At 51.7% G+C, this 13092-nt stretch overlaps 1 protein-coding gene across 8 annotated transcripts in view; it reads right to left on the bottom strand.

Moving 5' to 3' along the window:
* Positions 1 to 264: 264 nt before the first annotated feature.
* Positions 265 to 13092, bottom strand: part of MOV10L1 (Mov10 like RISC complex RNA helicase 1) — a 72596-nt gene continuing 59768 nt past the window's right edge. For 5 of the 8 annotated variants that reach the window (XM_038550157.1, XM_038550155.1, XM_038550159.1 and 2 more), the window contains 7 exons: positions 12359 to 12523; positions 8458 to 8631; positions 2758 to 2907; positions 1932 to 2039; positions 924 to 1061; positions 743 to 837; positions 265 to 583 (listed from right to left, as the gene is read on the bottom strand). In XM_038550157.1, the coding sequence (XP_038406085.1) occupies positions 574 to 583; positions 743 to 837; positions 924 to 1061; positions 1932 to 2039; positions 2758 to 2907; positions 8458 to 8631; positions 12359 to 12523 (840 nt within the window). In that variant the 3' untranslated portion in view covers positions 265 to 573. Of the gene's footprint in view, positions 584 to 742; positions 838 to 923; positions 1062 to 1931; positions 2040 to 2757; positions 2908 to 3713; positions 3871 to 8457; positions 8632 to 12358; positions 12524 to 13092 lie in introns of those variants that run through there. The other 3 variants (XM_038550154.1, XM_038550156.1, XM_038550160.1) reach the window with 3 other exon arrangements.

The raw sequence follows: 13092 nt of genomic DNA on the forward strand, positions 1-13092 counted from the left end.
TCCTGAGGATTTGTGCTGACAAGCCTGCCTCTTGGCCAGAGGGCACAGGCCCCACTTAGCTGCACCAGGGCTCCAGGTGAGCAGGATGCTGACCCCCACTTCTTTATAGCCGCTCAACCTTTACAGTGATCCTGGGCTTTCCAGGGCTGGCTCAAGGACCTGGAGAACATGTGGGAGCCCGCAGGGATCAGAGGTCAGAGGCCATAAAGAAGCACAGTCGCTTCCCAGTATCCAGCGCATTTTGAGGTGGGAAGGCACGCTGGGTGTTCCATGTGAGCATTTATTTTGGCAATGCGATGCAGTAACTCCCCAGTGGAGGAATGGGGTGGTGTGGAAAAGAGACGGACAGCAGGCTGTCTGGCCCCATGGCCCCCACGTTCACGGCCAATGACAGGACACAGGGAGGCTACAGGGGCCCCACCACAGGGACCCTGCCACAGAGGCAAGGACAGGAGCTCCCTGGGCTACGGTGCCAGGCCTCCTGGCCGTGCCTTACCAATGGGGCCGGTGGACCTGGTCCTGTGGGTCCCTTGAATCCTGGCTCTGTGGGGTGGAGAGGGACCAGCCGCACATCTACTCACAGCTGCAGGTGGGGAAAGGGGGAGGGTGGCAAATGAGCTGGGCTTCCCAGAGTGGCTCAGACCATCGCTGCCTCTTTCAGTGACCCCACAGGAAGGAGGTGAGTGCAGGGGGCCCGCAGGGAGGGGCAGGGCTAGTGCAGGAGGAAACAAGCAGAGCTCACTTTTGCAGGGACTGCAGTTCCGGAGGTAGATTGCACCCTGTGTAGACACCGTTGGTAATGCTGTATTCCAGTAAAGCACCAAAACAGGGATCCTGCTGAAACACCAAGGAGCCAGGCCTCAAACCCCATGCCGTCTGAGTGGCACCCTGTTATAAGGCCCTTTCCTCTTTGGGTGACTCACTTTGACCAGAACGTGAGGATTTCCCAGCACAATCAGCAAGGCTTTGGGTCTGGTGATTGCAACATTAAATCTTTTTGAGTTGGATAAGAAACCCAAAAAATATCTATCATCTTCAAATCTATCTTCATTTGACCGTACCTAAAAAAACACACAGATGAGAAAAACGGTCTCATACGTTTTTCTGACATGGAAAGAAACTTGGTATTTTAAAAGCATTTAAAAAAATATTAAACAACAGTATAACTCCATTTTTGGTTAAAGAAGGAAAAACCCGGCGGTGTAAGGGGAGCCTCACATGAGACCCACTAATGTATCTCTAGGGTAGAGTTGTAGGCAATTCCAATTTCCTTTATCCTACCTGAATTTTCTAATTTACCTGCAGTTTACATGTACTGTTCAGTAAAGAGGATTTAAAAATGGAACGTGGGGTTTTCAGGATTTACCTGGCATTCCTCGGGTAAGAGCCGAGCTGCCGTGGCCGGCGTGTTATGGCAGGCCCTCATTTCCTGCCTGGCCCTCCCATTCACTTCACTTTCAACATCCGTCCCTCTATCTCTAGCGTATTTCCCACTTCTTCCTAGGATTCTTTTATTTTTGTGTTGGTAGATCTTTGAACGAGCTATCTATCTATGCCTTTTTTATTTTATGATAGTCAGAGAGAGAGAGAGAGAGAGAGAGAGAGGCAGAGACATAGGCAGAGAGAGAAGCAGGCTCCATGCACCGGGAGCCTGACGTGGGATTCGATCCCGGGTCTCCAGGATTGCGCCCTGGGCCAAAGGCAGGCCCTAAACCGCTGCGCCACCCAGGGATCCCCCTATCTATGCCTTTTAAAGAAGCTCCTCCATAGTTAACAGCTTAAGATGATGCTAGAGCATCTCTATCCTGCAACTGGTTTTCTGCACTACTGATCCGCCTCTGCCACTTTCTACTGGAATGTACTAGGAACCTGGTGACCATCAGGTGGCATCAGACACACTGCCACCCCCACTGAAAAATGGGAATACTTACAGTGGAGATGATGATGGCCAAATATTCTTGCCCTTGAAACTCCTCTACTGATCCAACCTTTATGTCCATCAGATCAATGTTTCGCAAAAGAATTTTTATTTTTTCCACCTTTGAAGCAGATAAAGATTAAACTTTATACATTTGACCATTTCTTTATATATATGTAAGCATAAGCCAAATAAATATTAACCAATACAAAATACTGCTTTTCAATTCCAAATCCTATTTCATCTGACCTAATTTGATTAGAACACAAATTCTGATTCCAGATACAGTACACTGGGGGAAGGGGACACCTATGTCAGAAGCAAAGTTTCCCTCACCCCATGAGGGCACAGCAGGGAGGGCTGAGGCATGTGCCTGCTGCTGCGTGGACATGGCCATCTCCATGGGGACAGCACAGGGCCCCACACCTCAGGGGCCTGGAAGCTTCTGTACAACTGGTGCAGTGGGAGCAGCCGAGTCATGGAAACGGGACCCTGCACTGTGTGTCTAGAAATAAGGCTCTCCAATGGGTGTTGGTAAAAGAAACATCAATTGAAATTTTGCAGAAAAGTCTACAGAATATGAGTTAGCTCAGCGGTTGTGGGGAAAACTTCTGTTCCCTAGGAGGGCATTGAGGGGGCCCCTTGCCCACTGCCAGGTGAATAGACTCCAGCCCCCTCCCTGGCATCTGAGCACGAGTCTGTGTGTGGGGCAGGCCCGTGGGAGCCCCCTGCTGGGGTGCGCAGAGGCAGTGGCTATGGAAGGACTCGTTCCACTTGTCTCCACTCTCCTTCCAGACTCTGAACAAGGAAGCTCAGAGGAGCGGTCAGCAGGGCCACACCTGCTTCCGGTAGGGTGTGATCACACCAATGTCAGCGGTGGACACCTGGCTGGAGACGCCCCTGGCCAGGAGACAGCAGTAGCGCATGACCTGGACAGCTTCCGCCGCATTGAACCATGACGGGCTCCTCCCTTCACGAGCTTCGCTGCCCTGAGTTAATCAGGAGACAAGAGGATAGGACATCCATCACAAAACTTCATTTCCTCAACAGATGCTTATGCAGGGAACAATGAACAATGAAAGGAGCAGAAGCAGGTGCTGGGAATACAGCATGAATGAGAGTGAAACACCCTGCTGTCTGGCACACCACACGCTCCAGCAGTCTGACCAGCTTCAGGAATGGTGGGACCCACCACAACCACAAGAGCCCACAGGAGAAGGGCTGCGTGGAGCCGTGCTATGATCTGTGGAACAGGAGTGGACGGTCAGCGAGGCCTGTGCCAACAGATGCATGTGCAGGAGGGTATGCTAGAAACAGGAACAGGTGTTGCTGCAGCCAAAACCCAGGGGTCCAGGGTGAGCGCAGACTGCATGGCCTGCAGAGGCAGGTGGCCAGCTGGGGTCAGCTCAGCAGGGGGCGAGTGCAGCCCTGCCACGGGCCAGGTGGGTGACCACGCACTCAGAGTCCCAATCCCTCCCCACATGTAGGTACGGGCCCTCTCAGCCAACCAACAAAGATGACATGCAGCTGACCAGCATCACTAACAATCAGGGAAACAGATCCAAACTCCAAGATCCCACCTCACACATGGCTACTATCAAAAAACAAAACGTATTGGTGAGGATGTGGAGAAACTGGATGCCTGTATGCTGCTGATGGGAACGTAAATTGGTCCTGTCACTGTGGGAAGCAGCATGGAGGCTCCTCAGAAAATTAATCACAGACGATATGATTCATCAATCCCACTTCTGGGTCTAGACCCAAAAGAACCGAAAGCGGGGACTCTGACTAGCACCTGCATAGCGTCTGCCGCAGTGTTACCCCAGCAGACCAGTGGCGGAAGCAACGGACCGATGAACTGCAGCTGAACAACAGGATGGACCATCCTTGGCTTTCAAAAGGAAGGAGGTGCGGACACCCAGGTGAGCCCTGAAGACGCTGTGCTCAGTGACCTACGCCAGACACAGAAGGATGAATCCTGTACAGTTCCACTGCTATGAAGCACATGCAGTGGTCAGACTCCTGGGGACACAGGGCAGCTGGTGGTGCAGGGGGCCAGGGACGGGGCTGGGGGCGGGGTATGTGTGATGGGGACATAGCTTCAGTGTGCGGGGTGGGAACGTTCTAATAACTGGCTGTAAAACAATGTGAATATATTTAACACTACTGGATCGTATACTTAAAAATGGCTAATGAAATAAACGTATGTCATATGTATTTTACCACACACACAGAAAAAAACACCAGATAGAGCAATTAGAATGCATTAATTCTGAGGATGTTTTCTGCTGCTAAGCCATATGTAATTTATCTGTTATTATTTTAAATTTTTTTATAGTTTATTTATTCACTTTTTAAAGTAATTTCTATACCCAATGTGGGGCTTGACTCACAATTCTGAAATCAACAGTCACATGCTCTATCAACTGAGCCAGCCAGGTACCCCATAATTTATCTTTTAGATTTACAATAGAGAAGAAACCTAAAAAAAAATTCAGTTTGATGAACCTTAGGAAACTTCTAAACTGAAGAGATAAAACATTAAACAGATAGTAACCAATCACATACAAAAAATAAGGAAAAAGAAGAAATAATTGATTAAAAACGTAAAGGGCAGCCCCGGTAGCCCAGCGGTTTTAGCGCCACCTTCAGCCCAGGGCGTGATCCTGGAGACGGGGGATTGAGTCCCACATCTAGCTCCCTGCATGGAGCCTGCTTCTCCCTCTGCCTGTGTCTCTGCCTCTCTGTCTCTCATGAATAAATAAAATCTTAAAAAAAATAATAAACATAAAGATGAAGGAATAAAGGTCAATAACCAATCATAAGTTGGACTGATTATCTCATTAAAAGCAGAGACCCTCAAATTGGATTAAACATTAAAACTAGCTGCTGCTAAGACAGATACCTAAAATAAGATGATAAAGAAAGAATGAAAAGAAAGAACAGAGATACCAGATTAAAAAGAAACAAGAAGGGGCCCTGGAGAAGTCCGCTGGTTAAGACTCTGACTCTTGATTTTGGCTCAGGTCAGGATCTTGGAATCCTGGGATGGAGCCCTGCGGTGGGCTCTGCACTCACTGGGTAGTCTGCTTGGGATTCTCGCCCTCTGCCCCTCCCCAGCACACACTCTCTCTCTAAAATAAACAAATCTTAAAAAAAACAAAAACAAAAACAAACAGCAAGGAGTGGTAACATTAATATTACCAGGTGGAATTTAAGGCTAAAAACATAAAAAAGTATAGAAGAACATTATATGATAAGGAAGATAATCATAAACCTGTATGCAGGAAACACCACAGAAGTTCAACACTTAAGGCAGAAAGTACTGGAAATTCAAAAAGAATCTGATAAAACAGCACCACTATAACAGGAGACATCATCACTCTTCCCCTTTAGTGGGAATACCTAGCGAACAAAATCTAGGTCAGAACACAGGAGAACTAAGTAACAGACTCCATAAGTTTATTTAAAAAATGTTGGGATCCCTGGGTGGCTCAGCAGTTGAGCGCCTGCCTTCAGCCCAGGGCGTGATCCTGGAGACCCCGGATCAAGTCCCACATCGGGCTCCCTGCATGGAGCCTGCTTCTCCCGCTGCCTGTGTCTCTGCCTCTCTCTCTGTTGTCTCTCATGAATAAATAAATAAAATCTTAAAAAAAAATGTATACAGGGGGAGGCGGGGCTCTTGGGAGTGGCTTAATCCGTTAAGTGTCTGCCTTCAGCTCAGGTCAGATCATGATCCTGGGGTCCTGGGATCAAGCCCTGTGTCGAGCTCTCTGCTCACTGGGGAGTCTGCTTCTCTCTCTTCCCCTCCCCCTTGCTTGTGTTCTCTCTCTTAAATAAATAAATATAATCTTTAAAAAAATGTATAGAATGTACATTTTGTGTGTGGTGTGTGGGCGGGGAGTGGTATGTCCTTAGAACATCTACCAAACCTGATACCTATTTGACCACAAATTTTTAAAAGCAAATAGTTTTTGATCAGAACCTAATAAAATTAGAAATAAAAAAAAGGTGGCCAAAGTATTCTTAGCCAGTTGGAAATTAAGAAAAATACTTCTCTATAATCCTTAGATCAACAAAGAAAATAAAGAGAAAGTTATAAATGTCCAGAAAGTCATGAAAGGAGGATCCCTCAGCAGACGTATGTGGAAAGAGAAAGCTACAGGATGGCATCCCCAGGGCCTTCCTAATTAAGAGGATGAGGAACATGGGAACGAACTGTCCATCTTAGGGGAGTTTTAACAAAGAAAATAAATAAGAAGGTAAGGAGGGGATGCTTAAAGACAAAGCTGAAATTAATGAATAAAACAAAGAGGAGAAAACACAAGCAAGTGCAAAGCTGCTTTTTTGATTGACCAGGGGTTGCCACATCTCTCCTGCAGAAGGCCAGTCGCGTATCTCAGGCCTTGACAGGACTATGTTGTCTTATTCAACTCTATTGTAGCAGAAAGAAGTCCGAGATCAGCGACTTGTCTGCCGGGCACAGGCTTCCAAATCTCTTCTTTATGAGGACAAGATCACAGTGACCTTGGTGGTCCCACCTTGGGCCACCCTCGGGCTCAGCCCTGCCCTACAATGTTCACGCAGCATGTTCTACTACACTTCCTCTGTTGAGATGGCGTGGGGATGGAGCAGTGAGTCAGAGTTCCTCCTAGAGCCTCCCCAGGAGCAGGTGTCAGTCAAGGTCACACTCCCATGAGGTGGCCCTTGCCAGGCAGGGTGTCTGACATTGCACCCCAGGATGTGGAGGGGCCTGCAGGAGCCGAGGGTGAGTGTGCAGAGGGAGAGGAGCAAGGGCCAAGCCTCACTAGAGATCCTGAGGCCATTGAATTGGTGATAAAACCCTTTCTGGGGGATCCCTGGGTGGCGCAGTGGTTTAACGCCTGCCTTTGGCCCAGGGCGCGATCCTGGAGACCCGGGATCGAATCCCACGTCGGGCTCCTGGTGCATGGAGCCTGCTTCTCCCTCTGCCTGTGTCTCTGCCTCTCTCTCTCTCTCTCTCTCTCACTGTGTGCCTATCATAAATAAATTTAAAAAAATAAAAAAAAAAAAACCCTTTCTGCTGCCATGAAGGGAGTAGACCAAAATCTCTGCAACTCAGCCCCATTTTATACTCAAGGCACAGAGTAGAGTCTAGGACACAATTTGAGGCCCTTAAAAAATCCTTACTAAATAAATAAATATTTCTGGACTTTGTTCCACTGACCAATTTCTTTTCTATGAGTCAAAAGTATGCTTTTATTTGTTATCGTTTGTAGCATGTTATCTAGGCGACTTTGTATCTCATTCTTCTACAAATACTGTTTGCACACTTACAACACATTTGCACACTCATAATCGCTTTCTCATGAAAAAACCCATTGTGACTTCTATGTAGACTGTGATAAAAATATGAATGAATACGGGCAGAACAATACTGGTCTCTCTCTTCATGGGCACCACATGCCCGTCTCACTTCACGCATGTGGGATCCTAAGCTCTCTGGCTCTACAGCAACTCTGCTTACTTCTCCTTAGGCTGACTTCTAGATAATGGTAGAGAGACCTCTGATCCCCTCTGCATTTTCTCACTGGTTTTTCTGATGTACAGGGGAGCCGCACAGAGCAGGGGCGGTGTCCCTGGGAGCCAGAGCAGCATACAAGGCTGGGAGAAGGCACAGGCCACTGAGGGCTCGTGCTGAGTGCTCCAAGGGAGGTCTTAGACTCACTGCAGAACCTCCTTTCCTTGAATTCTCTTTTGTCCAAAGGGCAGGCACTTCACAGTCACACGTGAATGTGAGACTGCCTCTCCGTCCACTCCCAAGAGAGCAGACACATACAGAGACACGAGGCAGTGTGCCCTTACCTGGACCCAGGAACCTTGAAGGCAGGCTGCATGGAGGAGGGGGCACCCATCTCCCCAGGGGCACCCCAGCACTAGCTCCTCCTGAGCTAGGGTCTGGGTGCAGCCCCAATTTTGGATGAGAACTTGGGGGTGGTTAATGCAAACGATGACTTCTGGTTCTAACAACCAAGTTCGAATACACATGTCATTTTCTGGACTACTGAGCATCTAACTCTTTCTGCCTGGTGAGGCCATGGTGAGGAGGAGGCCCTCCCCACCCCATTACCAGTCCACTCACTTGACCAGACTGGCAAGGTGCGTGGTCACTCTGGGTGGGTAGGGGAGCTCCCTGAGCTCTACTTGTCACCCCGCCTTCCATGCAGCTACAGGCCATCTTCAGTGCCCTCCACTTCAAATCCTACTAGGGTGACACTCTCTACACCTATGTGGGCCAGCACCTCCTCAGATCTGTTCTGTGTACAGTCACCTGAGTGGTGGCCAAGCCGGCCTTGCAGGGGCAAAAGCCCTCCTTACTCTTACTCTTCAGCACCAGCACGGCATCAGCACCGCCCCCCTTGGTAAATGCTTCATTAACAACAGATCTGAACACACACACACAATGAAGGTGCTTAAAGCCCGGAACAGCACTGCGCACTGCGCGGTCACTCAGCTGCTAGAGGTGAGCTGCTCCCCTTCCCCACAAACGCACAACTCACCCGCACACCGTGGAATATGAGTGGGAAGCCTTTCTTTGGTAACTTCTCCCAGCCCAGCAGGGAGGTCACCACCTTGGGGTCTGCGCACACTTCAAGCTCTTTGTGGTAGAACAGCCTGGACGGCAGCGCCAGCAGAGCTGGGTGGGACCTGTAGTTCTTCACGAGCTTCGTGACCTGCAAGGAGACAGCTGGCAGCAGGTCCCCAGCTAAACAGGCCCGTGCATGGAGCATTTCTGCCAAAGACAAAAATGCTGAGACACCCCCTCGGGTCACAGCTCCAGGGCCGGTCCTCCCTCTCCTGGCCTGTTACCTGCCACCTCATTAGGATATGCTCTTGCACCTCTAATGACTTTTTGAACAAAGGATTTGTTTTCTTAGCCGAAATATAATTAGCATACAGGGTCATACGAGTTTCTGGTGCAATAAAACAAATCAACAATTCTGTACATGAGCCAGCGCTCATCACAAGAAGTGTACTCTTCATCCCCGTCACCTATTTCACCTGCCACCACCTACCTCCCCTCTGGTGACCATCAGTTTGCTTTCTGTATTTAAGAGTCTGTCTCCTTGTTTCTTATATTCCACACGAGTGAAATCATATGGTATTCATCTTCCTAAATTAACTTATTTCACTAAGCATAATGCCTTCCAGATCCATCCATGTTGTTGTAAATGTGAAGAATATCATTCCTTCTGATGGCTGAGTAATATTCCATCGTGTATAGATGTTTACGTGTATATATATATATATCTTCTGTGTCTATTCATCTGTCGGACACGGGTCAAGGTGGCCCTTTCTTGAGAGGACTCAGGACTAAAGTGTTCCCTTTAAGACCTTCTAAGAAAATGTAAATTTCACTAAGAGGGTCAAGAGGTGAGCCTGACTTAAAAGGATCCCGTAGGAAAAGAAAACAGAGCCAGGGAGTGTGCAGTTCTTAAAGGCAGGCCCTGATTTGCAGGTGCCCTATGACCTGGAGCTGATGGCAGGGCTTGCTCATCCGTGAACCTATCCCAGTCCACAGAGGAGTTAAGACCACCACTGGGGGGATGGCCATGGAGGGCCTTGGGCTCACAGAGATCTCCTGCCTTCTTCTGATCATGGGACTCTGGCTGGGGGACTGAGACAGCCAGTAAGGGGGTGAGCTGGCGGTGGCTGCATGGACGGCAGGCCTTTGTGTGCCTCCCCGGGATCTCCCCTCAGCTTCTGTGGGGCCACTTCCACTCCAGGCCCTGCTCTCCCCTGGAGTCCTGAAGGCATCCTCAAAAGCAACCGCCTCACCTTCCTCATCCATGTCCCCAGGCCCTGAAAGGGGTTTCTGGCTGTGCCATGCCCTGGTCAGGGACAAAGGGTAGCAGTGGAGGAAGGTGGGTCTGTAGTCATGGACTGGGCAAGGGCAGGCCAGTGCGTCTGGAGGTGACAGCTGCCTGCGTACTGGGACTTACAAGCCCAGCTCTCGGGCAGGCTGAGCCAAGGACAGAGACAGCTCCGTGTCCAGACTGCCTGGACTTCCCCAGCTGTTCCCACTGGTCCCCAGTAGCAATCAGTCCAGGCACAGAAGGCCCCACGCGGGGGGCGGGGGGGGGAGGCTGTCAGTTTACAAACCCTCCTGATCACCCGCTCTGAACCCAGCCTTGGCTGACCCAGGGCCACCTGTATGGGCCACAAGAGTCGGCAGGGGTGGAGTGTGACAGGCTGAAACTGGGGTCCTGGGGCCTAGGGAGTCCATTAAGTCCCCCAGGGAGCCGCAGGAGCCCTTCCCCTGACAGATTCCTTCTGATTTGCAGGTTGGAAAATGCTGAGGCTCCAGAGTCTGAATGGCTTTCTGGGTTCCATTCCCTGCCCCTTTGTCTTGTTTGGCTCAAGACTTCTTGACCCGCCTCCCCTTTTCCGTGGCTTCCTCATCTCTGGGTGCCACCATGGCCTCCAGACAGTCAACACCTGCTCTCCCCATGCTGGGCACTCAGGCCATCCTGCCCTTCTTGCCGGCCCAGCACAGATGGAGGGAGGCTCCTGGGCAACTCAGGTGGTGGGGCAGCTGATGGGGGAGGCCGACACACACTTGGCGGCCTGCTGGCATCCACGTGGCTTTGATGATGGCCAGCGGTCCCCACGCTATGCATGCTGCAGCTGGGGCCCCGACAGTGAGGCTGAAGCATGCTCAGTGCACCTGCAAGGCCTGCCAATGGTTGCACAGAGCGCCCAGGCCTGGCTCCCCGCCAGCTACCAAGGTGCCCTAACCCTCACCGGGCTCCTCACTGATGCCGGGTATGAAAAGCGTTGCCTCCATCCCAGGGATTTGTGTTCACCACTGGCCTGGCACTGTCCCCGGCAGAAGAACTCTTCATCTGGAAGATGCATTCAGACCGCAGAGTTTCTGAGAACCACAGGTTTGCTTAGAAGTAAGTGCCCATGAGCTGCCGCCTCCCAACTCCAGGGCAGGCTCAGAAGGTTCGTGTTTGAGAAAGTGAACATTAGCCAAAGAGAAGAGGAAGCTGCTTGGATGGTGTCCTGGGTCTAGAAGCTGAGCAGTCCTTCCTTGGGGACAGAGCGCTGCATGCTTCACTCTGCGTTCATCCTGCAGCCTTGACATGAACCACGAAGCCTTGTCTCAGCTCGGCTGCAGGTGGCCCCTGGTTCTTGGACCGTGAGGCCATGGTGGCTAAGGGCACATCCCACCGACCCACTGGCAGCTCAAAGCCTGGCTGGGACCAGGACAGGGAGCATAAATGGCAAACACTGTGCCTTCTGCCGGCCCCGGGGTGTCCTTCCCTTGTTTGTGTTGTGAGGACTCATGGACCCAAAGATTGTTCCGCCAACTGATGGTTACAGTTGTAACGTGTCCAGTCTCCAAGAGGCTAATCAAAACTCCACACTCAGTTTGGCATCTCAACCTCTGGCTCCCCCAAGCCAGGCCCTGTGTTAGCCTGTAGGGTACCCAGGGAGAGAGGCCCTCTGCGCCAAGAAACTCGGTGTAGCTTCAGGCCCTCAGAGCAGGAAGCAGCTACCAGCTGAGGCTCCTGCCTGAAGGAGTCCAGCACTGAGCACTGCCATCCCTACCTGGGCCAGGGGCCTCCCTTCCCCCTTTGCCTGTCCACCCTGGGGACGTGGATGTGGGGCGGCACACAGGTGTCTCCACAGGCATGGGCTCCCTGCTGCCATCTGGGTCAGTACAAGTGCACTGCTGGTGTGGGCTTGCCTGGGAACCATCTCACATGGCCCCCAGCGCCGCCCCCCAACCCCTCACATGCTCTCTTGCCCTCTACTCTCCAGGTGGGGAAAGGGCCTGGGGGCTGAGAGCCTAGCACAGGTCCTAAGCCATTTCCAGGAAAATCTGCCCAGGATCACTGCACCTCGTTTCTGTTTACTGTTCGAGTTTAGAAGGAACTCTTGTTTTCTACTGTAGGAATTCAGAGAATATGCTCCTTGGCTCATCTTAATGAGTGACATCAGAGACCCAAGGTTCCTGAGCTCGTGTGCTGGGAGAGGGGGACGTAAAATGCAGTTTGGTCAGTTTGGCTGGGAAGGGAATGTGCAGCTTAACCAGCAAACCAGCACCACAGAGGACACAGGGCCTCTTCTTTCCGATTAGAGTAGAAGGCTCTTGCCCGTTTCCCACGTTAAGCCAGATTTAGCTCTTACCGTGCGTGGCCACACAGAACCTCAGCCATCAGCCAAAGGCTGGACCACCTGGAAGTGCCTACCCCTCTGGGGCCAAGCAGCATATCTGAGCGGCTGGGACAGAGGAGCCAGCCAAAGGTCCCGCTGAGATGGGAGGCGGAGTGTGAGCTATTTGCACCCCTACCCCGGGGGGCAGCTCCGTGCACACAGGGAGCCGGGCCAGCAGCCAAAGGGGCTGCAGCGGAACCAACAAGGGACCATGTACCCCACCAGTCTGCTTACCAACAAGGGGTTGTAGGCGCCGCAAGCACCAAAAGCGTCTTCATCTCTCAGATATGCCGGCCGGGACATCAGTCTTTCCAACATGGACACGTTCAGCCCGTAGGCCATGGCAAGTCTGGATTTAATGACCGGCCCGAGCTGCATGGGGTCTCCGGCGAGGACAATCTGTGACACACAAACAGGCACCCACAGCCAGGGGGCGCTCAGGAAACAGGTGTGGTGCACCATGCACACAAAAGGCTGGCCCCTGCCTTCCGATGGCCTGGCGGGGCTTCCGGAGCACAGGCTGGGAGGCACCTGGGCTGCAGAAGCCAGGGGAGGCGGCACAGCTGCACGAGCCAGGTGACAGAGGCTTACACGCCAGGGGTGGGGATGCGCACAAACTGGCCGGGCAGCTCTGCCCCGGTCTTCTGGAAGCACATGCTGGGCCCTTTCTCCTTGATGCTGCCCTCTCCCCCACCTCCTGCGGGCCGCTGCAGCAGCTGAACCAGGTCTGCTCCCAGCTCTGTCTCTGTGCAGCCCTGTGTTGACCATGGCGATGGGAGGAGGCAGGCGTGGGGGACGCAGGCAATCTGGGGAGGTCCCTCCCTGAGTATATACATGTGCCGAGAGGAGGCCTATGGGGAGCATAAGAGGACCCCAGGTCCCTGTCAGGGTGAAAGTGAGAGGAGCTTGGGGCAGGGGAGGGAGCAGAGTGGTCAGCTCCTGGTAGCGAGCCACAGCCATGCCTGGTG

This window comes from Canis lupus, chromosome 10 (assembly GCF_011100685.1).
Source record: "Canis lupus familiaris isolate Mischka breed German Shepherd chromosome 10, alternate assembly UU_Cfam_GSD_1.0, whole genome shotgun sequence".
Lineage (NCBI taxonomy): Eukaryota > Metazoa > Chordata > Mammalia > Carnivora > Canidae > Canis > Canis lupus.